Genomic DNA, 21,211 nt, shown 5'->3' with positions numbered 1-21,211 from the left:
GATAATGAGTTCAAGGTCACTGTGGCTACACAGCGAGTTCCTGAGTTCCTGTCACTATATAACTGATCATCCTTAACTAGAGAATGAAACCCTATTTCCAAAAGCCAACACACACACATACACGCAATATATATATATATATATATATATATATATATATATATATATATATATATACACAAAGACACACATACTAGGCATATATATATACACACACTACACATATGCTCAGACATATACACTACACACACAAAGATACACACCACACACACACACTACACACATACACTGCACACACAAAGACACACACCCCCCCCACACAGGCTCTCAGCAAAAACAATCATTTTTGAAGCATCTCTGTTACCTCAAAAACTTTCCACAGAGCAAAGAGTACATGTACTAAACTGACAACATATGAGTCAACAGAGAGGCATGCCATAGCTTTTATTGTCAGCTTGACACAAACCTAGGAGTCATTTGGGAAAAGCTAACCTCAGCTGGAAAATTGCTTCAGTCAAAATGCCATGGCCACAGCTATGAGGGATTTTCTTGATTGCTAAATGATATAGGAAGGCCCAGCCCCCTGTAGGTGTTGACATCCCTAGACAGGCGGGCCTAAGCTGTATGAGAAAGGTAACATGAGCCAGGGAGCAAGCCATTCTGCAGCCTCTCTCCAACGTTTCTGCTTCAAGTTCTTACCCTGCCAGGGTTCCCTCAAAGAGGGAGTGTGACCTGCAAAACGAAATAAATAAATCCCTTTCTCTTTCGGTCATGGCGTTTACCACAGCAACAAAGAACACACCAGGACACTAGGGGTCAGTGTCTCCTAGTGTCAGGGAAGGCTTGGGAGAGAAAAAATTGGGCCTGGGGGAACAAAGGAACTTTAGGACAGAAGCAAGGACTATGGAGAGCAGTGGAGAGCAGAGAGGAGCCACAGAATGTTCCAGGCATTACACTTTTCCTTTGTGGCTTCCAACTCTTTCAGAGAGTTGAGGAGACAATCTGCCAATTGGCCAGGGCACTTCCACTCCACTGGGAGCTTTCTGCCAAGGAATAGTGGGCTGCAGAAACTGGCCTGAATCTCCCGTGAGTCTACTGTGAATGTTTTGTCTTCAAAGGCCTGCTTGGTTGCTGATCAGCCCAAGGACAGCACCCCAGACACTAAGGCTGACATGCACCCAGGTGGCTTAGGCTAATCACAAACCATGGTTTACAAAGACCACTCAGGGATAGATGGAGACAAAGGAAGTAGGCCCTGAGAATACCACATAGGGAGCAAGAACCCGGAATCACAGCTGAGTTTAGAACCTGGTTCACCCATGAACCAGTCTTGTCACAATGGCTACAACCTTCTTCTGGGACCCTTTTGCCCAGTGTTGTGGGGTAAGCTTGGCAGACATGGGAAACGTCAGTCTCCAGAGAGCTCCAGAGACAACGCTGCTGCTGCTGCTCCCGGTGACAAGCAGGAGTCAGCATTCTCCTAGCATTCCCGGAGCCCTCTTTATTTCTCCTCCACCAAAATGGCAGTGTCTCAAGGTCAGAACACCACAGCGTTCTTCTTTCTGTGACCCACACCTAACAGTGCCAGTCAGGGGGGAATCGGTGTTGCACAGATCAACAGACAGTAGAGCCAGAGTCTAGCCACCAACACGCTGTGTCTCAGCAGAAGACTTGGTGACCCGAGACATCAGCGAGCAGACCACACAGGCCTGCAGAGCTGTGCTGCAGAGCCCCAGACTTGAACTCCATACAGCACAGCCCTCTGAAGACAGTTTCATGAGAACCTTGCATGGCCCTGGAAACCCAGCAGAGACCACCCACACACTTCTCCTAGCAAAGAACACCATCCCCAAGATCACAGGCCTTGATGGCCCTCACAACCATCCAGAAATAGAAAAGCCTCTGAAAATTAATGAAATGAAAATAACAGCCAGACTTTACATGTTTAGAAAGAAGAAGGAAACTACTGCTCCTCTTTATTAGTCTGTTCTCCTGGCAAAGCTGGTATTTTGTGTCTCCAAGGTAAATATGGCTTGTGTTCTCTGGTGTCCAGCTCTGCCACTGGTCAAGTGCACCTCACCACCAGATGCACCTGGCTAGTACTCTGCTATACCTTCCTAAGGCTTCTAAGAAGAGTTCCCTCGCTGTGCCAGGGAACCTAATAAATATGTCTGCTGCCAGTGTCTGGTTATTCTGTGCATATTCCACTCATCCCATGATATGTGCTGATAATCTCCTTGTGGGAAGGGCTGATATTGCCTCCCACCAAGGGGGAAGTTTATAAATAGTGACTTATTTGCCTTCTACGGTTCCTTCACTTTACTCTTTTAAATGATCTGGTTATTGAAAAAAAAAATATTAAAAAACTCTACCTCCCAACATTACTAGCACACTAGTCCAACAGAGAGTGGCCATTCTCACAAGGAAATGAGCCACATGGTGGGTGTGTGAGGAGCGCCCAGTGCCAGGTGTCCCTGTCCAGTGTCATAGCACATCTCACTCTCACACCAGGTAACATGAGAGCCAGTACCTTCTGCATTCCTCAGTTGACCTTCCAGGTTCAACAAAGAAGCCATGACCTCTCTGATGTCTAGTGAAGAGTGGGTGGGTATCTGGGGTCTGTCACTGCAGGTAACCAGTGAAGTGTGAACTAAAACACCATTCCAGGTTGCGCACAGGGGCTCCTGATTGTGAGTGCCCAGTGAGATGACCTTTTAGGATACACAAAGAGCCTGTTACTATGAAGATATGGACTGAGGCTTGGCTGGGACAGGTGTGGACCTTTCTCCTGTCTGTGATTCAAGGTGAACTCAACATAGACAGTTTCTTCACAGGGAAGAATGCGAAAATCTGAAGAGGGGGCTGAGGTCAGAGAAAGCCTCTGGGCCTGTGGGAGTGGGGAGGGTGCAGGCTAAAGTGTGTGGTGAGACTGGGAGTCTGAGACTATCACACTATAAAACTTGATCATATGCAGTTTCTCAGACTAGCAACACTTGAGGCCTGAACTCTAACAGGGATATTCTGAGAGACCTGCATTTTCGAGGTAATCGAAGATCGTTCCATCAAATAGTGAAATCATTAATTTTATGTTGGTTACATCATGATGATAATGGGCTAGGAGCCTGGAAAGCACACTCAATGGGGAGTCTTCTCAACACCAGGTTCAGAGTGGACCTATTTGCAACATGCCATAAACATGCCAGTTTGGGCATGGGCTATTCAACACAGGAGGAGGAAAAGTAATCTGGGCATCCTCCTCAGATGAGAAGATACCCAGGCTTGTGGGCAGCAGGAAGGAACTGTGACTTTGACCAAGGGTAGGTAAGAAAATGCCTGCAGACAACCTCTAGTTCCTTGATATGCTTTTTGGGAAAGTGATACGAGGGTAACACATTCTTAAAGACCACCATGAGATAGAGAGATTAGTCTCTTTCCTGGGACATACCACCCAGCCTTACTTAACAAGACAATTGTCTATCACAGAGGATGTCATTAGACAGGTTGGGAGCAAGGATGGGAAGAGGTAATGAGAAGTTCCAGGGCAGTGGAGAAGTCACTGAGTGATGGCTAGGTTCCAGAAGCACACAAGAGGCCTGCGAGGCAGAGGCAAAGCCTAGACAGTCAGGAACAGACAAGCAAGGACTAGACGGTAGGTTTACCTCAGAGGAAGCCAGCTCTCCTTGTGGGATGTGATGGACACCAGACATGAGAGCTTCAGGGACTGTCCCTCCTTGTCTTCTGATATATGGAAGAGGACACACTGATGTTCAGGTCCTTGTGACAAATAGCTGAGTGCTATATGGTGCTAACTCAATAGCATGGGCTGTGATGCTCTGCTCTCAGGACCTGAACTGTCACTTCTTATTGCACAAAGAACCTCATCTTCAAGCTCGTGGCATCTGTCATATTATATATTAGGATGCATACATGCCAGCTTGGAAGATTGTGCCTAAAGCACTCAAATTCTATGAGTGAGGAATGAAGGCCAGAACTGGGAGCATTGAGGACACTCAATAAACTGTCATACTTCAGCCAGAATTATGGGCCGTGCTCTGCATAACAGAGTTTGTCAAGACAAAGCATGGATTTCAGTGGGACTCAGCACAGTGTGGCTGCTGGGACATCACTAACAGAAGTGTGTGTGTGTGTGTGTGTGTGTGTGTGTATTCACTTTTGCCATTACAGCTTATCAGTGTCCCATGTAAAAATAAAATTGATAATGATGATAGAAGGCATTGACTCAGAAACCAAGGCATAGTCAGCAACTACCTGACGGCCCGTTATAACTTTCCCATTTGTCGGTCCTTCATACCAGGTGAGGAAATCTGTCTGTGCCACGGGCTTTTAGAAGCAGAACACAGAAAGATACAGTAAACCTTTAGCATACCCTGTCTTAGGATTCTATTGCTGTGAGAAAATAACATGATCAAAAACAGCTTTTGGGAGGAGAGGGCTTATTTCATCTTACAGTTCTCATGTCACACCATCACTGATGGAAGTCAGGGCAAGAACTCAAGGAGGAAACCTGGGGGCAGGAACTAGAGCAGAGGCCATGGAGAACTATTGCTTACTGGCTTTCTTCCTGAGGCTTTCTCAGTCTGTTTCTTAGATCATCCAGCAGGCCCAAGGGATAGTTCCACTCCCAGTGGGCTGCACCCTTCCACATCAATCATTTAGACAGTACCCCATGAACTTGCCTAGAGGCCAGTCTCAGAAAGAAATTCTGTATGTCAAGTTTTTTTGTTGCCTCAAGGTTCCTTCTTCCCAGATACATCTAGGTTTGTGTCAAGGTGACAAAAACCACCCGGCACAATTGACTCTTTGCCAACTTGACACGCAAACACATTATTTTCCATTCTTGTTCATCCCCAACAACACACATTAAAATCAATAACATGATATAAAAAAACACTGCAATTTTTGAAAGTTCCAGTCTTTAGAAATTCAACATTTTAAAAGTTCAGTATCTTTAAAATATCCAAAGTCTTTTATAGTCCAAGCCTCTCTAAAATAAACAAAGTATGTCCTTACACAAGAGGGAAAAATAAGGGCACAGTCAGCAATCAATTCAAAGCAAAACCACTGTCCAGCAATGTAGAGAGCTCAGTGTTTAACCTATGAGACCCACTCGTGATCTTCTGGGCTCCAAAGGGCGTGGGCAGCTCCACCTCTCTGGCTGTGCACACACATTGTTTCCTGTGCTCTGGTTCTATCTGACAGCTGTGGTGGCGGCTGCTGCTGCGGCTGCTGCCACTGCCCTCCGTCATCATCCCACAGCACTGGCAGATCCAAAATGCTCGGGTTTCCAAAACTGGGCTGTACCTTTGCCAAGAGCATCTCTCATAGTCTCTCTGTGAGGACCCTGAACCCTGCCACATGATGTCAGGCCTCAATTTTTCTCCATGATCCCTTCAATCCCTGGGCTTCTACAGCAACTGAGGCTGCACCCCAGTGGGCTTTTCTGGCCTCTCACAGTGTCAAGCCTCAGCAACTCTCAGTGACCCCTTCATGCTTTCAAAACCAGTACCATCTGGGAAGAATCGTGCACGTTACCCAGTTTGGTTTCCAGAACAAGGTACAGCCTTGGATGCCTCTAGACCACAACTTCTGTGTATTGACCCTGAGGAAACACTTCCCAGAAGATTCTACCTAAAGGGTTTTGGACTCTTCAGCCTCAGATAACTGGCAAAGCAGAGGTTTCATTTTAGTCATTCTTAATTCAAAATATCACACCAATACCCTTATAGTCTTTCAGGGACTTTCAAAACTTCCCTCTGAAACTTCACAAACAAGGCTTCCTATTGTCTGCCTCTCTCTCACTGTTATCCTCCAAATTCCCACAATGCTTGCCAAGCTTTGAACTCTTGATGGCTTTTCTCTCCTTAAGTTCTTAAGTCCTTCTACAGTCCTTCCCAAACTACAGGGCTAGGTCTGTCAAAGCAATACCTCGTGCTTGGTGCCATTTCTGTCTTGCTCAGTTCCTGTTGCTATGATAAAATAGCATGTCTAAAGTCAACTTGGGGAGGAAAGAGGTTATTTCGGTTTACCGCCCTCACATGTCACACACCATTTCTGAAGGAAGTTCAAGCAGGTACTCAAGGCAAGAACCTGGACGCATGAACTGAAACAGAAGCTACGGAGCAGTGTTGCTTACTGGCTGGCTCCTCATGGACTGATCAGCCTCTTTCTTACACCACCCAGGACCAAGGACCTAGGGCTAGCACACTACCCTTAGGAGGCTTGGCCCTCTCACATCAGTTATTAATCAAGACAACACCCCATAGACCTGCCTACAGGCTAATCTTATGAATGCATTTTCTCAGCTAAGGTTCCTTCTTCCCAGATGTTTAGGTTTATGTCAAGTTGAAAACAACAACAAAAATCAAAGCCAGCACACACCCCAAAACCATCAATGCATGTTCTCCCAAACCCCTTCTATCAAGTATTAACAAGGTAGTTTTACAAGGACTCTTAAGTCTGAGGTGGGTGTGAAAATGCTCTGTTGGTGGCATGTCAGTTGTGTTAGAGAATTAGAGAAGCCCATTCAGGTCAGGAAGGTATTCTGAGCACAGAACACAGATTTTCAGGTCTCTGGGCAGTTGAAACCAACTCTCTGAAGCCTCTTAACATAGAAGCTGACTTTCTGAACCTGAAGTCACCCACCTAGCCATTCCTCACAGGGTGGACCAGTATCAGTATGCTCACCTAGTCTGCTTATTGGTTCCCTCATCTGAGTCCCTCTCTGATCCAAGAGGCCTGACCCCTGAACAGGAAGATGCAGGGTGAGGGTAACCAGCTGGCTCCTGAAGCCTAACTCCACTTGACAGAACAGTCTGAAGCCCGCTGTTCCCACACAGCACTTTTTCCTGTGATGTGCATCTATATAAAGGGACCTAATCTCAAGAACAGCTTGAAAACTGTTTGCTAGAATCTTTTCTGACCAGGGCAGGCTGATCCCACATGGCACAGCAGACTTTGTTTCTTCAAACCCTGACAAAGCAAGTAATTGGGTACCCAACTCTGCTGTGGCCACAGACTCTCCATGGCAGCACAGCTGGATCAAACAGAATCACAGTGCCTGGTGAAGGCACAAAATAAGTCTAAACACCAGATGATGGGGGAATCAAGAAGATTTGGAATAAGAGGGATAAGAGGGAAATCAAGGCAGTGGGAAGGAAGAGCCTAGTAACGGAGGTGCTTTGTGGCTGCAGAGAGAGGAAGTGGGTACTAAGGCTGAGTCTTTAGCATGGAGGGTATTCATTCTCCACATTTTCAGGAATGTTCCAGCTCTCCCTCTGAACAGCTTCCTGTGTTTTCAGAACCATTCCTTGCCTGCTTGGTCTTGAGGTCCAGAGAGACTAGCTCACAGTTCCCAGGCAGTTTCCCGGCCCGTGGCTGAAACCAGTCAATGGGCCCATCTTAGCTAACTCAGGAGCCAGGTTCTTAGGCTGGGTCTTTCCTGGAAAATAATTGTCCTTTTGATTCAGACTTCCAGGTTACATCTCTTCCACTCTTTCTGTGAGAAAGAAGTGACCACTGAAGTCACCCCCATCAGTTCAGAGACCCTATTAGGATGAAGGAAAAAGAGCCCAGTCCTGGTATAAGCTATAGATGTAAGCAGTTGACATGTACCACAAAGAGACTCAGATGAGAACAGAAAGGAGCTGGCAGTAACAGAAAAGGGACGAAGCCCATGAAGCTTGGTGATCAGAGACAACCCATGTTCCTAGATGTGGAGACCACAGAAGACAGAGAGTCTGAACCTCGCCAGGTTCCTGGTCATCAACAAAGAGCCCAATGGGTGGAGGAGGTCAAACCCATCACTGCACAGCTGGGCACTCCTTCTGCAGCGACTCTCGGTCCCCACACAATGGCGAGCCACGGATATCGGTGTGACCCAAGCAATCGAGAGTCTTGTGGGAAAACATCTTCCTCCTCTGGATCCATTGTCAGTATTCCCTGTGCTGCTCTGCCTTGAAGCAGGACACCTTCTTTCAGTGTGACACGGTTGTATGGCTTTCCTGTCTGCCTGATCAGGAGCCCTAGTTGCACTACGGCTTGTCCACGCTCGTGTGACCCCGGCGACCACAGCAAAGGAGATAATATGTAACTGGCATGGCATGTTGACACTGCCTACCCTTCTGAGCCAAGATACGGGTGCCTGTATTGCTTCACATCCCAGAGCTGCGGACAAGATGCCTATCTTCAACATACTCAATTTCAGAAAATAGCCGTGGGGAGAAACATGTCACAACTTCCCCAAAATTACATTGCTCTTTGGTACTTCCGGCCCGGCTTCTTTTGAGAAAATGGTAGCCGTTTCTTATATTCCTTGACTTAAATGAAGCCCTTGACATGCATTACAACTGTTTTGTTTTCTTTACAAGAATTCTCTAGACACGGAAACAAAAACAACAATGAAATGAAAGACTTGGCAGGAAGGCAGGCAGCTGAGTATTTCAAGAGGAAAGAGCGTGCTGTGGCTCTGACAGCTGCAGGTGACTGGGGAGAAGCAGGTGTGCCCACAGTAGATGGTGGAGGACTGGTGGGAACTGCAGAAATGTCCCTTCGGGCAATAGAGAGGCGCTGTGCAGAAAGCTAATTTTCTAGCACAACTGGACAAGCTCCAGTCCCAGCCAGCTGATGCGCCAGTTGAGATCTGAGGACTGCTCAGTGCATTAATCAGCAGAGAGAGTCACTCCATCTTCTTCTAGTCTCCGCCCACCCCGACACCCCATCCTCCTGAAAACATCGAAAGCAATTTCATTTCTAGCAGGTTGATGCTAGTTTTTCCCGGGGCTTTAATGAGGCACGTGCCTTTGAATGTGAGCTCCTGGAGTGAGATCAAATCACTTTGGTTCATGTCCTGAGCCTGTATTGATTAGCTATTATGAGTCCTGCACAAGCTAGGTGTTGAGGGGATTTACAATGAACCAGAAAAGTCTCCTCAGTTCAGGGAGTCAGCCTAGGAGCAGCTAGGAATGAGACAACATGGGCTTAAGGCTCAGGCTCCTAGATCTGAAGGCATAGATGAAACAGAGGGCATAGGCCATGAGCACAAGAGGGAATACACTCAGGGCAGGGAGGTAGGAAAGACTTCTAGCCACATTCTCATCTAAACTCTACAGGCAGCTGCCCTCACTCGGTAGTTAGAATGGCTTTCAAATAAAGAAGTGATGGGGTTCTTCAAAGAATCATCTAAAGAGAGTTCTCTCCCTCCTTCTATACCTGTAAACGTAACTGTAAATATTTTATTTTGCCATTCAGCCTTGCTGATAGGTAACTAACACAAGCAGCATATTTAAGGTGCCTGAGTTGAGGTTCCCGGGCATGTGTGTATTTGTGTGTGGGCAGCGTGTGCATTCATGTGTGTGAACATGGGCGTGAGCACAGGACGACCTCAGACGGAGGTCCTCACCTCCCACCTGGCTTCAGACGGGTTGTCTTCATTGTTTTTCTTTCTGTGTAAGGCAGGCTAGGTGGCCCCCGAGTTTCTAGGCACCCTCCTGTCTCCACCCCCCACCTTCCGGCAGGGACACTTATCATATGCTGGTGCTCTGCCTTTGGTTTCACTCAGGTGTTCACACTTGCAAGGCAAGGACCTTTCCATACCAATCCAGTTCCCCAGCTGGGCCTGTAAGTATTTTGAAGTGACCAATTAAGCTTGTATCATAGCCTTTTGACTCTGGGTTTATTGCTGTAGCTGCTCTTATTTTATTTTGTTTTCACTCTGGAGAGAATACTTAAGCGAAACAGCGTACCTACACACTCAGCACAGCACTCGGACACACTCATCACATTACACCTCATAGTCAAGTCACGCAATTGCATCCTGCGCCTTCTGATCAGCCCTCGTCCTACCTGTTCCATTTATGTTTCCTTCACTCCTATTCTTTGAGTGCCAGGGGGGGGAAAGAAAAAAAAAAAACCCAATAATATTTTTTTTTCGGTTTTTAAGCCACTCTTTTTTTTTCTGCTCTTCTTTTTGTTTTTGTTTTGCTTTCTTTTATGATAGATAAAAATTATAAGTTTGGGACGAGAGTGATGACTCAGCAATTAAGAGCACTTTCTACTCTTCTAGAGGACCCACGTTTGATTTCTAAAACCTACATCAAGTGGCTTAAACTGCCCATGAACTCCAGCTCCAGGTGGTCTCATGCCTTCTTTTGGCCTACACTGACGCACATACACACACACAGAAGGAGGGGGAGGACAGATACATACGCATGTATGGAAACACAACATAAAAGAAAAAACACCCATGTCTGAATTAGACCCAAACCCACAACTTCATGAGTTAGGAATCTCTATATTCATATTCTGGCTTCAGTGTAAGAAAATTTGGCCTCAAGCTATGAATAGCGTCACACAGCTTTCAGCTGGGGAAGAGAACAGTAATGGCTATGTATCCTGGCTACACGCGGCCCTCGAGTTAACCCTGCCGCGATGTCAGGTGTGTACTCATCAGTAAACTGAAGATGAAGCACAGGAACGCCTCCTGTCTAGCTAGGACAGACAGGTATTCTCATTGTCCTGTCAGGCATTTCCATTGTGCTTGTACAATTCTGGTCCTGTGATGGCTTGTGTCACAATCAAGTGTCACTTCTACTCGGGCTACCTGCCTGACTTCCTGACTTCTAGAATTCCTCTCACATTTGGGTGAGCCTGAAAATGCACTTAGGTTCCCACAAAGTCTAGTCAAGAAGGGACAGCAACCGGTGTACGTGAGCTGGGAGACCAACCAGAGTACAGAAGATACACTGGCACTGGGCAATGGTGGTCATCTGCTCCGCTGGGTACTCCCCGAGGCACAGCTTGCAGGACACCAGCGGGTCGAGGGCGAGGTCCCACGTGGGCCGGTACCTCGCTGTGGTCATCGCAGAACAGTCTGAAATGAGAAACATACACACTCAGACCTCCCTCCTGTGTCTTCCACAGAATTAAAGCGAGAATCCCATCTCCTGGTTATAGTGGGGTGCAGTCGGGGAGGGGACAGCAAGTGACTGTGGATGGACACAAGGTCCTCTGAGGAGGGTTATCTAGGGGTTCTTGCCTCAGGTTTGTGGGCAGTGATTTCACATTCTGGTGTGAAAATTGAAAAGGCCCACCCACACCTATCCTTCCCTTCAACCCTCTGAAGCACATCTGGTAAAAGTGCCTTGGTGAGGCTAAGCAACCATGGAAGGTTGGTTAAAATAGTTTCTTCTTGGATTTGACTCTTCTCCTGTTTGTAGTGGAGAAACATCTAAAGGGAAGGACCCAAGGAAGCCCATCTCTAAGGCTCTTCTTGTTCTCACACAGCATGCAGCTTCCCCAGTGAGATGCCGGCAATACCTTCAGCCCTATGTGCTTCTTAAGCAATCTCACTTTCTAGATTGTTCCCTTCTGGATAGTGAAGATCTTTGGCAGTCTAATTCACTTGAGAAAGTCATAGCAAAACTTTGGGCAGAGTGCAGGGAATCTTATGAAAGAAGGGGGAGATAGTAAGACCTGGAAGGGTCTGGAGCTCCACAAGAAAAACAACATAAACAAAAAATCTTGGCCCAGGGGTCTTTTCTGAGACTGATACATCAACCAAGGACCGTTCATGGAGATAACCTAGAACCCCTGCACAGATGTTGCCCATAACAGCTCATTTTCCAATTGGGTTCCCTAGTAAGGGGACCAGGGGCTGTCTCTGACATGAACTCTTTAATCACCTCCCCCTGATGGGGGCCAGCTTTACCAATCCACAGAGGAAGACAATGCATCAGTCTGACAATGCATCATCAAGACAGTCCTGATGAGACCTGATAGGCTAGGGTCAGATGGAAAGGGAAGAGGACCTCCACTATCAGTGCACTGGGGAAGGGGCTTGGGAGCAGATGAGGGAAGGAGGGAAGGAGGAAAGGAGGAAAGGAAGAAAGGAGGGAGGACAGGATTGGGAGGGGACAAGGGTGGGAGCTACAACTGTGATACCAAGTGAATACATTGTAATAAATAAGAAAATTATATTTAAAAAAAAGAAAGTCAAATGTATACAGTAAACCTTCAGTGATGCTCACTCCGCACATTCCAGGACTTTCTCTGTCACATCACAAGCCACCTATGGCTGGCATCCCCTGACCATCCCTGTTTGCCTGTTGCACACCCACTATGCTGTATTACCCATGCTGGCTGTTTGATCATCCATAGTGAGCTAGGCAGCCAAGAGAATGGTTGGAAGGGGAAAAAGTGGACCTTGAAGCCCTCAGGCCAACACCTGTCTAAAGATCCTCCCAGAGACTGCCTTCTGTTTGCATAAATAAATCCTTGCATCTGGAGATCTTAATTCTCACTTCGAGCCCTTGCTATTTGATTTTAAGCTTCGTATACTTGCCTGGTACCTGAGACATTTAAATATGTGCTTTGTGAGTCTAGTTGTCTGCTTTCCAAACTCATGCTTGCCAAACTTGAAACTAAACAGCATTCCATTAAAATCCCAGATGCACTTTCTCTCCACATCTCTGTCTTCTCATGCTAAGATGAACCCTGATACAGAGGGGTGGCACACATTCTGCTTCATCTAAATCCCATTCTGAATGAAGCAGTCAGACAAGAATACCCACATCCCCCAAGTGAGAGCAGATAGAAAAGGTTTGTATCTTCTAACCTCTCCCTTATAGCAGAGGGTTGTACTCATAATGACAAAGACATACACAGGACATAAATGAAAAGAAATATGACACCACTATCTGCAGCCACCAGCTTCAGCATCCACAAAGACTCAAAGATGTCTAAGGGATTTAAGGATGTGGTCTCAGTAAACAAAAGCTCTCTGGAAACACTGTCAAAGCCACACCCGGAAGTGTATCTCCTGGGTGACTCCAGCCCACAGTGATGAACGTCACAACAGTCCAATCAGGAGGAAGAACACACTTAGTGTTTCTCATCAGAAACATGATATGAAGCAACCAGCCAGGAGCACAATCCTGTGTGTTTTGTGTTAGGACAGAACTAGTGTTCCCAAAACAAAACCCATAAATGGTACCATGTAGCTCCTTAACCTCTGTGGGCTTCAGTCTGCACATGTGTGCAAAGAGGTTGACTATCCCAGTCCATGGAAGAATGGGACAAGGGGGGAATCCTACAGAACGCTTCCTCCTTCCTCTGTGATGTCTCATGCCAACATGGCTTTATCACTCTAAGACAGTAGTTTTCAACATTCCTAACTGGTGTGACCCTTTGATATAGTTCCTCATGTTGTGGTGACCCTTCCCAAAACCACAAAATTATTTTGTTGCTATATTGTAACTAAATTTTCTAATGTTATGAATCATAATGTGAACATCTGATATGCAGGACATTTGCTATGCATCCCCAAAGGGTCATGATGTATAGGTTGAAAGCTGCTGATCTAGAGGAAGAATCTCATGATGCCACTATATTCTGCAGTTAATGTTAGATCCGCTGTCTAAACAGTTTCCTCATGTTCTGTCAGCCAAGGCTCACTGTGTGCCTGTGTATAAGCATTCAGTTAGGACAAACTGCCAGTTGGATTCCATGCCAGCTGCCTTTTGAGAAAGAAGGTATCTGGGACTCAAAGAAGGCAGCTCAAACGGCATGTACATACAAGACCAGTAAGATACAATGACCCATGGTGTGGGAACATGGCAGACACACGGAGAGCTCTGATCCCATCAAGCAGACTTCAAGGAGACAACGGTATGGCCACAGTACTCTGGAACCATTCAGGAATAAGGGCTACCAACTTGCATTCAGGGCAGGGAGTGGGTAGCAGCAAAGATGGACCAGTAGCTCCCAGGACAGCTAATGGCTGCAATTCACTTACTCTGCACTAAGTATATTTTCTATTGTTAAAAAAGGACTCACTGACACAGTTAAAATGACTTTTAGATAGATGAAGTGGAGCCTTTAAGATAGGTTAGACATGTGCCCTAATGCAGCCAACAAGGACAGGCTCCTGAGCACAAGAGGATCTTGGGGCTTCTCAGTCTTGTAGGTGCAGAAGGACACTAGGATTATGGACTTCTCCTATCCTGATGGTGTGTTCATATAGAGCATACCCTTATTATGTAAATTTTTATTACTATTATTTAAATGCCAATGTACCCAAATTTAATATTATTATTTAAATGCCAACATGTTTTTTTAGGGACCCTGAGATCAGAGACCATAATTTGCTGTTGCTTGGTTGTTTATGGTTCTCTGAATCTTTCCACATTTAAATCTCTTAAGTGTTTTTCAAGGTTATACTTTACACTGTACAAAGTCACTGTGTTTAGATTAAAATGGTCACTAGTGCTAAAGGGTTCACAAACCTTATAAACAGGCCGGCTGAGGGCAGATAGGCCTCATACTCAAGATGGGAAATGTCCCCAGGGGGCAGCCTCTGCTAACTGATTTCATGGTCCTGGAGGGTGGAAGGCCGGCAACAATTGCTGCTGACAATGTCATATAGGCAGAGGGTTCAGAATTTGCAGGGCACTGTGCCAGGGCATTCAGGAGAAAGGAATCAAATGGGCCTGGTTACAATAACCTGCCACACAGGTAGGCGATGTTGGAAGCTGAGGGAATCTCCTATTTTTTTCTCTCTGTAAAACCAATGTATAGTCACTGCACATATGGAATTGCAGAGGAAGAAGACAGATAATGCTAGCATGCTAAGCAAGAATCATTAACATGTATCAGGTGAAGGAACTTGAAAAATACCCTATTGAGACTGCAAGGGGAAGAAAAGACAACAGCAGAGAAGGGACAGGACAAAAGTAACCTTCCAGGACAGTCAGCCCAACTGCTGGGACCTTCACAAGGTGCAAACACCAAAACCTTGTTTGGTCATGAGTTGTACGATATGGTCGAAGACAGGCCATCTGCCTAGAATGGGTTATAGAATGCAGACAACTAGAGTCTAACTGAACCCAGAGTCCTGGGTCCTCAATCAACCAAACACCTCCCATAGGCTCTGGCCCGGGCAAGAGCAATTTCCTGCTTCCTCCACAGCCTCTGTCTCAGGCAGCTGCCCTATCCCATCTTACTTGTTCCCAAGACTTGTCCCCATCCCCCCAGCTTCAGCACCCCACTCCTCTTCCTGTTTACAGTCTCCCTTGGAGCAGCTGGGAGGGCTTGACCTGTATGGTTTCCTTTCTTCCCTGTCCGTGCTTTCCGCTTGCCGCTTGCCCACAGACAATAAGGCTTTCCATCGAACTGGGCAAGGGACGGGTCAGCCTCTGCCCTTACCTCTGTCCCTGCCCCGCACCTGCCCCTTCCCCATAAGCAACTTCAAAAGCAGAACAGAATCCCACTTCAGGTGCCACGTTTGCATTCTGTTTCCTATGAAGTAGTCTTTGAACTATGCACAAAACCATGCTTCCGATACAGAACATACAATAAAAATGTCTATGTTGTGTGAGTCCATCAGGGCCCTTGCACATACACAGGATGGCCTGAATATGATTCTGTAAGCACTGCACAGCTGCAGACTTACAATAGGGATTTGCTCAGGGAATCACAAAGCACAGTAAAAAAAAAGAAAGAAAAAAAAAGTCTTTGTTTTCCTAATACGAATGCCAAGTCCTAGGAAGCAACAAACTATTTCAAGGGCATCTGGTCAATTACAAGCATGATTCAAGCAATTCAAAATGTTTGCAGGGTAAGATATTTATTAAGGGCAGCTGAAGTTACACAGAGGGGCTGTGCTCTGGCAGAAGAGGAACGGACTTGAAGGCAAGAAAGAGTTGAAAGTGACTGAATGCCCACCATAGAAGACATCTAGCATGCTAATAGAAGGTGACGGGGTTATCTGCCAAGAGTTATCTCATTTCCAGGCCCTTCCACCCAAACGTCTTCAAAACAAAGCAGGGGCAGAGAAAGACACCAAGCCCCTGCTCTCCAGAGTCCTGCCCACGATTCTTCCCAATCAAGCTTCCTTGCCACCCTCAGTACTTCTCTAAACCCTAGCTTCTTTCTGTGCTCAGCTTCTGTGCCCAGGGCTCTATGGAGTCCTCGTGACATCTCTGAATCTTTGGCTGACTCCTCTTTTCTCTCTCAGATGGCCCCTGGCATCCTCTGATGCTCGAGAATTGCAGCAGCAGCAGCAGCAGCAGCAGCAAGCAGCAGCAGCAGCCACCCCTGAGAACCTGTGCGATCAATTTGGCAGGATCTATAGTCCCTAGCAGACAAGCTCTGGGCAGCTTGTGAGTGATTGTCTACATTATGTTAATGGAGGCAGGAGGAGCCTAACTGTGGTGGGCAGTGCCACTCCATGAACTCCAGTTCTAGGCTGGATACAAAAGGAGAAAGTGAGCTCAGTGTCAGCATTCATCCTCTGCTTCCTGATGGGGTTTACACCTCAGGCCTCAGTTGCCAGGCCTCTGCCACCAGCAGAGGCTGCACCCTCACATTGTGTGCCAAACGATACTCTTTCTTCCCCAAGTTGCTTAAAACCAGACAGGTAAATAATTTAACCTGTCAGTTTGCAATTTCCCACCCAGACCCACTAAATCAGAACCTCAAAGAGTGCAGCCACAGTAGGCAGCTGTGTTGTCGGGGGCTTTTGGGGAGATAGGGATTCATCACAGCCCGCTCGCCACTGGTCAGCCTCATTTCATGTTAGAGTCCCCACTCACATCCACATGGCTCTAGGTCCATGTAGGCTCACGATTCCAGTCACTGAGCTGAAGTTCGCATAGTAATTTTCAACCATTCTTTACTGCAACTCTTTCCTGTTAAGTGTAGCCCTTGAAGTCCATGATACCACTCTGGTTCTGTCCTTAGCTTCAAGTGTGAATATGTAATGGTCAGTGTTGTGATCCATCCCTCTAGACATGGCTCTCCATGGGCAGGTAGTGCCTAATTATAATAATCAAAGATAGAAGAGACAATGGGATCTGGGGCGATGGCTCAGTGGGTAAGAGCACTTGCTGTACAGGCATGAGGACCAAAATGGAGGCCTCGAACCTATATAAAAGCCTGGGTCCACCTGTAACCCTAGCAATAGGGGTGGAGGTGGGGTGTCCCTGGGGCTTGCTGGACAGCCAGCCTGTAATAGAAATGCAGGAACTAAAACAGCTACAGCAATTCAAACTGTGAAAGAGGCAGAATAGAAGCCCCTTTCTCCCAGAGGCATCATCTAATAAACAGCCTGACACACGCCTACTACCTACAAAGGGCAGGAGGCTATGAAAGACAATAGACTGCCGCCCAGCTGGACACTTCTGGGGTTCTTTTCTCAGGAAAATCCATTCTTGGGTTTTCTTTTCTTTTCTTCCTTTTCCTTTTCTTTCTTTTTGTTTTGCTTTGCTTTGTTTCTAGATGGAATTTCTCTGTATAGCCCTGACTGTTCTGGCTCTAGCTCTTTAGACCAGGCTGGTATGGAACTCAGAGATCTGCCTGCTTCTGCCTTCCAAGGGCTGAGATTAAAGGTGGGTGCCACCCCTTAACGATAAGCTTCTCCTTTTCCATGCTTAACATAAATGGCACAACTTTCTCTCAGTCTCTTTTCTCAGAGGCTTCTCTTAAACTCTAATCAAAGGGTCCCTTTGCTTTCTATTCAGTCCATTTCCAAATTATCTTATTAATGAGACTGAGGACCCCAAAAGGAAACCTCAGCTTCCTTAGCAACAACCCTAGTCATAAGATGAGGGACTTTGGGTTCAGAGGTCCTGTCTCAAGGGAATGGGGTGGGAAATGACAGGTCAGGATACCCTATGGTTCCTTGTGGCCTCTGCATGTGAGCACATGAGCATGTGTCTACCTAAGACACTGTACTAATCTTTCTTGCTCAGCACTTGTTTTCTCCACTGGCTTCAAGGTAGGAGGCTAAAGATACACAGGGCAAAGACACTAGAAATCCTGGAATAACAGAATAGAACTGGAAGTTTAAGTAGGAACTGATGCTCAGCTTACTATAGAAGCAAATGGAAAAGATTTCTAGGCAGCACGCTGGTACAAACACTGGTTAATGTGTGTGTGTGTGTGTGTGTGTGTGTGTGTGTGTGTATGTGTGCCTCCTTGCACATCAGCTGAGAGGACACAGTAGGAATGGGACTCTGCACAAAATGCATGCCATGTCCAGATCCTGAGTCCAATAAAGTGGTCCAATTTAAGGAACCAGAGTAAACATGCTAAATGGCTGGTTCTAGCAGAGTCAGAAGGGGTTCTTGAGAAGCAAGCCACAAAGCCAGGGCATGCTCAAAACAGCACACACTGGTGACGCACAAAGCCACCCAAAAGCTGAGAGACTGTGCCAACTTCTGAGCGCCCTGAGCAGGGCTATGAACTGTGACCCCAAATACAAAAGTAATGCCCTTGCAACCACCACCAACAAAACACAAAGATAACTAAACAGATAAACAGCTGAAGGGAATCTGACAAAAAAAAAAAGACAAAAAAAAAAAACCAGACAAACAAAAACCCCTCAAGCTAGGCATGATAGTTCATGCCAGCAACACCAGCGCTCAGGAAGCAGGGCGAGAAGGACGGTGACTTCCACACCAAGCTGGGCTACACAGGGAGATCCTGTCTCAAAATAAATAAATAAATAAATAAATAAATAAATAAAAATTAAAAAAAAGAAGAGAAGAGAGAGAAAAAAACACATATCTTGTTCGAGAAAGTTCTGTTGGCCTCTGTAGCTACTTCCCCCGGGGAGATGAAGCAGAACTCAGACTCTAGGGTGGGCTGCACACAGGGACTGCCTGTCCAGGAGCACAGCAAGGAGGGTAGCAGGGTGATGTCATACTGTCTCTGCTTCAGACACACTGTGGGTGTCACAGTGGTCAGGCCGGGTGACAGCAGGCACCCCTGACTGATACTTTGCCCTGTGGCCTCCTCCTTTAACCTACGAGCCTATTCTTACAGTGGGAAGAGCATTGTACAGATAGTGATTTAGGAACATTTTAGAGAGCCCTTGACAATGTTTTATGGAATTGCCAGGGCCTTCCTTGAAACCGTGCAAGTGTGCGTGACACTGACCCTGGAAGGTAAGGTGGGGTTCTGGATGAAAATGAAGGAAGTCTAATAAAGGTTTTAGTGAGGAGTGCATAAGCTTGTTGACCATGATAATGATCCAACATGTCACCAGAGGAGCCGTGTCTGTGCGTGTATGTGTGTGTATGTGTGTTGGTCTACCTGTGACCTTCTTCTACCTCTAAATCCAAACCTACCAATATCAACCAAAAATTGCACCAAATGACATATATTTTTAAAGCCTCCCCCTCCCCAGAAATGTAGGCTCAAAAGGAACAAATGACATTCCAAACTATGTTTTCCCAAGTTACCACTAAAATCTAAAAAAAAAAAAAATGTCTAGAATAAGCAAAGTTTACTCTTAATGGATTCAGAGTTATCTCACACATTAAGGTTTTGATAAGCTAATGAATAATGTATGATAAATCCAGGAGGGCCCTGTGTTGGGGATCCAAAGGATCATGAAGTACCTTCTGTAGGAAGACAGCTCACCGACATGGCTTTGCACCATAAAGCCCATCTCAAAATTAAAGTGTTGCAGTGGAAGAGCCAGGCAGACACATGAGCAAAGGACCAAAGAGGCAGCCTGCGGCCTGCCTAGCATGGACATCACTCAGGGCTGGACAGAGACCATTCACTAAGAGGACAGCCAGTGCCATGGAGTTACACAGAAGTTCTAAGGGTCTGTATCCTTAACACGCACCTGTCCAGGTGAGCTCACAGGCCAGTCCTTGGGAACTCAAGGCCAAGAGCAGCAGCCATGACTGGACACTGAGATGGGGTGGGGGCTGCATGGATGCACACTGACACGCAACCACAGGCAGTGTGCTGTTCGCAGCTCTTCACAGCCCACACTTCCCCTCCTGAGTGCTCAGGGATTCACACTTGCATCATCAGCACAAGAGAAACAAATGTCCACGTGGCTGTCCACATGGTTTCCAGAGCTCCTGTTGCCCACAGGTGGTGATGAAAACAAAGTTACAGCCGCACACAGGAAGAAATTCCTGCTAGGACCGCCTTCAGAAGACAGAAACACTGAAGAAGACTCAGGCTGAAATGAAGATGGAACTGAAAAACCCAGTAACTCAACCAGGAAATCCAAAGGAAAGCCTTACGAGTAGAATGAATCAAGCAGAAGACATAATACCAGGATTTAAAGATAAAATAGATTATCTAGACCAAATAAGCAAGGGATATGAATTAAAAAGGGGGGAAGGAACATACAGGAAATGTGGGACCCCTTGAAAAACCAACTCTGGATTGTAGGCATGGAGGAGGGAAAGAACCCCAAGTCAATGGCATAGACCAGATCTTCAACAGCATCACAAGAGAAAACTTCCCTAAGCTAAGGGAAGACATGGCCATACAGATACAAGAAGGACACAGAACACCAGATAAGACCAGGAAACAAAATCCCCATGATACTCCTCAGTTAAAACACTTTATATACAGAATGAAAGAAAGTGTATTTGTCCTAGTTAGGATTGCTATTGCTATGATGAAACACGATGACCAAAAACAACTTGGGAAGGAAATGATGTATCTGGCTCACGTTTCCATAGCACTGTTCACCATCAAAGAGAGTCAGGACAGGAACTCACACAGGACAAAAACTTGGAGGCTGGAGCTGAAGCAGAGGCCATGGGAGTTGCTGCTTACTAGCTTGCTCATCACAGTCTGCTCAGCCTGCTTTCTGATAGAATCAAGACCATCAGCCCAGGTATGGCACCATCCACAGTGGGCTGGGCCCTCCCCCATCAATCACTAATTAAGAAAACGCTGTACAGGTTTTCCTATAGCCTGGTATTATGAAAGTGTGTTCTTAATTGAGGCTCACTCTTCACTGATGAGTCTAGCCTGTGTCAAACTGATATAAAACGAGGCACTACTGTACTGAAAGCAGCAAGAGAAAAAAATGCAAGTACCACATAAAGGAAAATCTATTAGGGTAACAGCTGATTTTTCGACAAAACCTGTGAAAGCCAAAAGATGGCTTCCAAGTCCTAAAATACTATGACAGCCAGCCCAGAAAATCTATCTCCTAAGTAACTGAAGTAAAAAGAAAAAAGTTACCATCATTTAAAAAGTCTAAAAACCTTATACCCAACAAGCCAAACCTAAAGAAAGTGCAGGAAGCAATAATTAGAGGGGAGAGGAAGAGAAAATACAGAAGAAGGGAGGAATGTAAAATATCAGTAAGGATGTCTGAAAAAGTCATAAAGAATGATGAAATGCTCCCTCCAAGAGCCCAAGCCATTAAACA

At 46.2% G+C, this 21,211-nt stretch overlaps 1 protein-coding gene across 3 annotated transcripts in view; it reads right to left on the bottom strand.

The window, feature by feature from the left end:
• The window catches only part of Rnf144a (ring finger protein 144A), a 110,879-nt gene that overhangs the window by 23,707 nt on the left and 65,961 nt on the right, over positions 1–21,211 (bottom strand). For all 3 annotated transcript variants that reach the window (XM_055622482.1, XM_055622498.1, XM_055622488.1), the window contains one exon: positions 10,743–10,888. In XM_055622482.1, coding sequence (XP_055478457.1) covers positions 10,743–10,877 — 135 coding nt within the window. In that variant the 5' untranslated portion in view covers positions 10,878–10,888. The remainder of the gene's footprint in view (positions 1–10,742; positions 10,889–21,211) is intronic.

This window comes from Psammomys obesus, unplaced genomic scaffold (assembly GCF_907164565.1).
Source record: "Psammomys obesus unplaced genomic scaffold, mPsaObe1.curated_primary_1811, whole genome shotgun sequence".
NCBI lineage: Eukaryota > Metazoa > Chordata > Mammalia > Rodentia > Muridae > Psammomys > Psammomys obesus.
The sequence above is the reverse complement of the archived record's forward strand: the minus strand, read 5'-3'. Positions and strand labels throughout refer to the sequence as shown.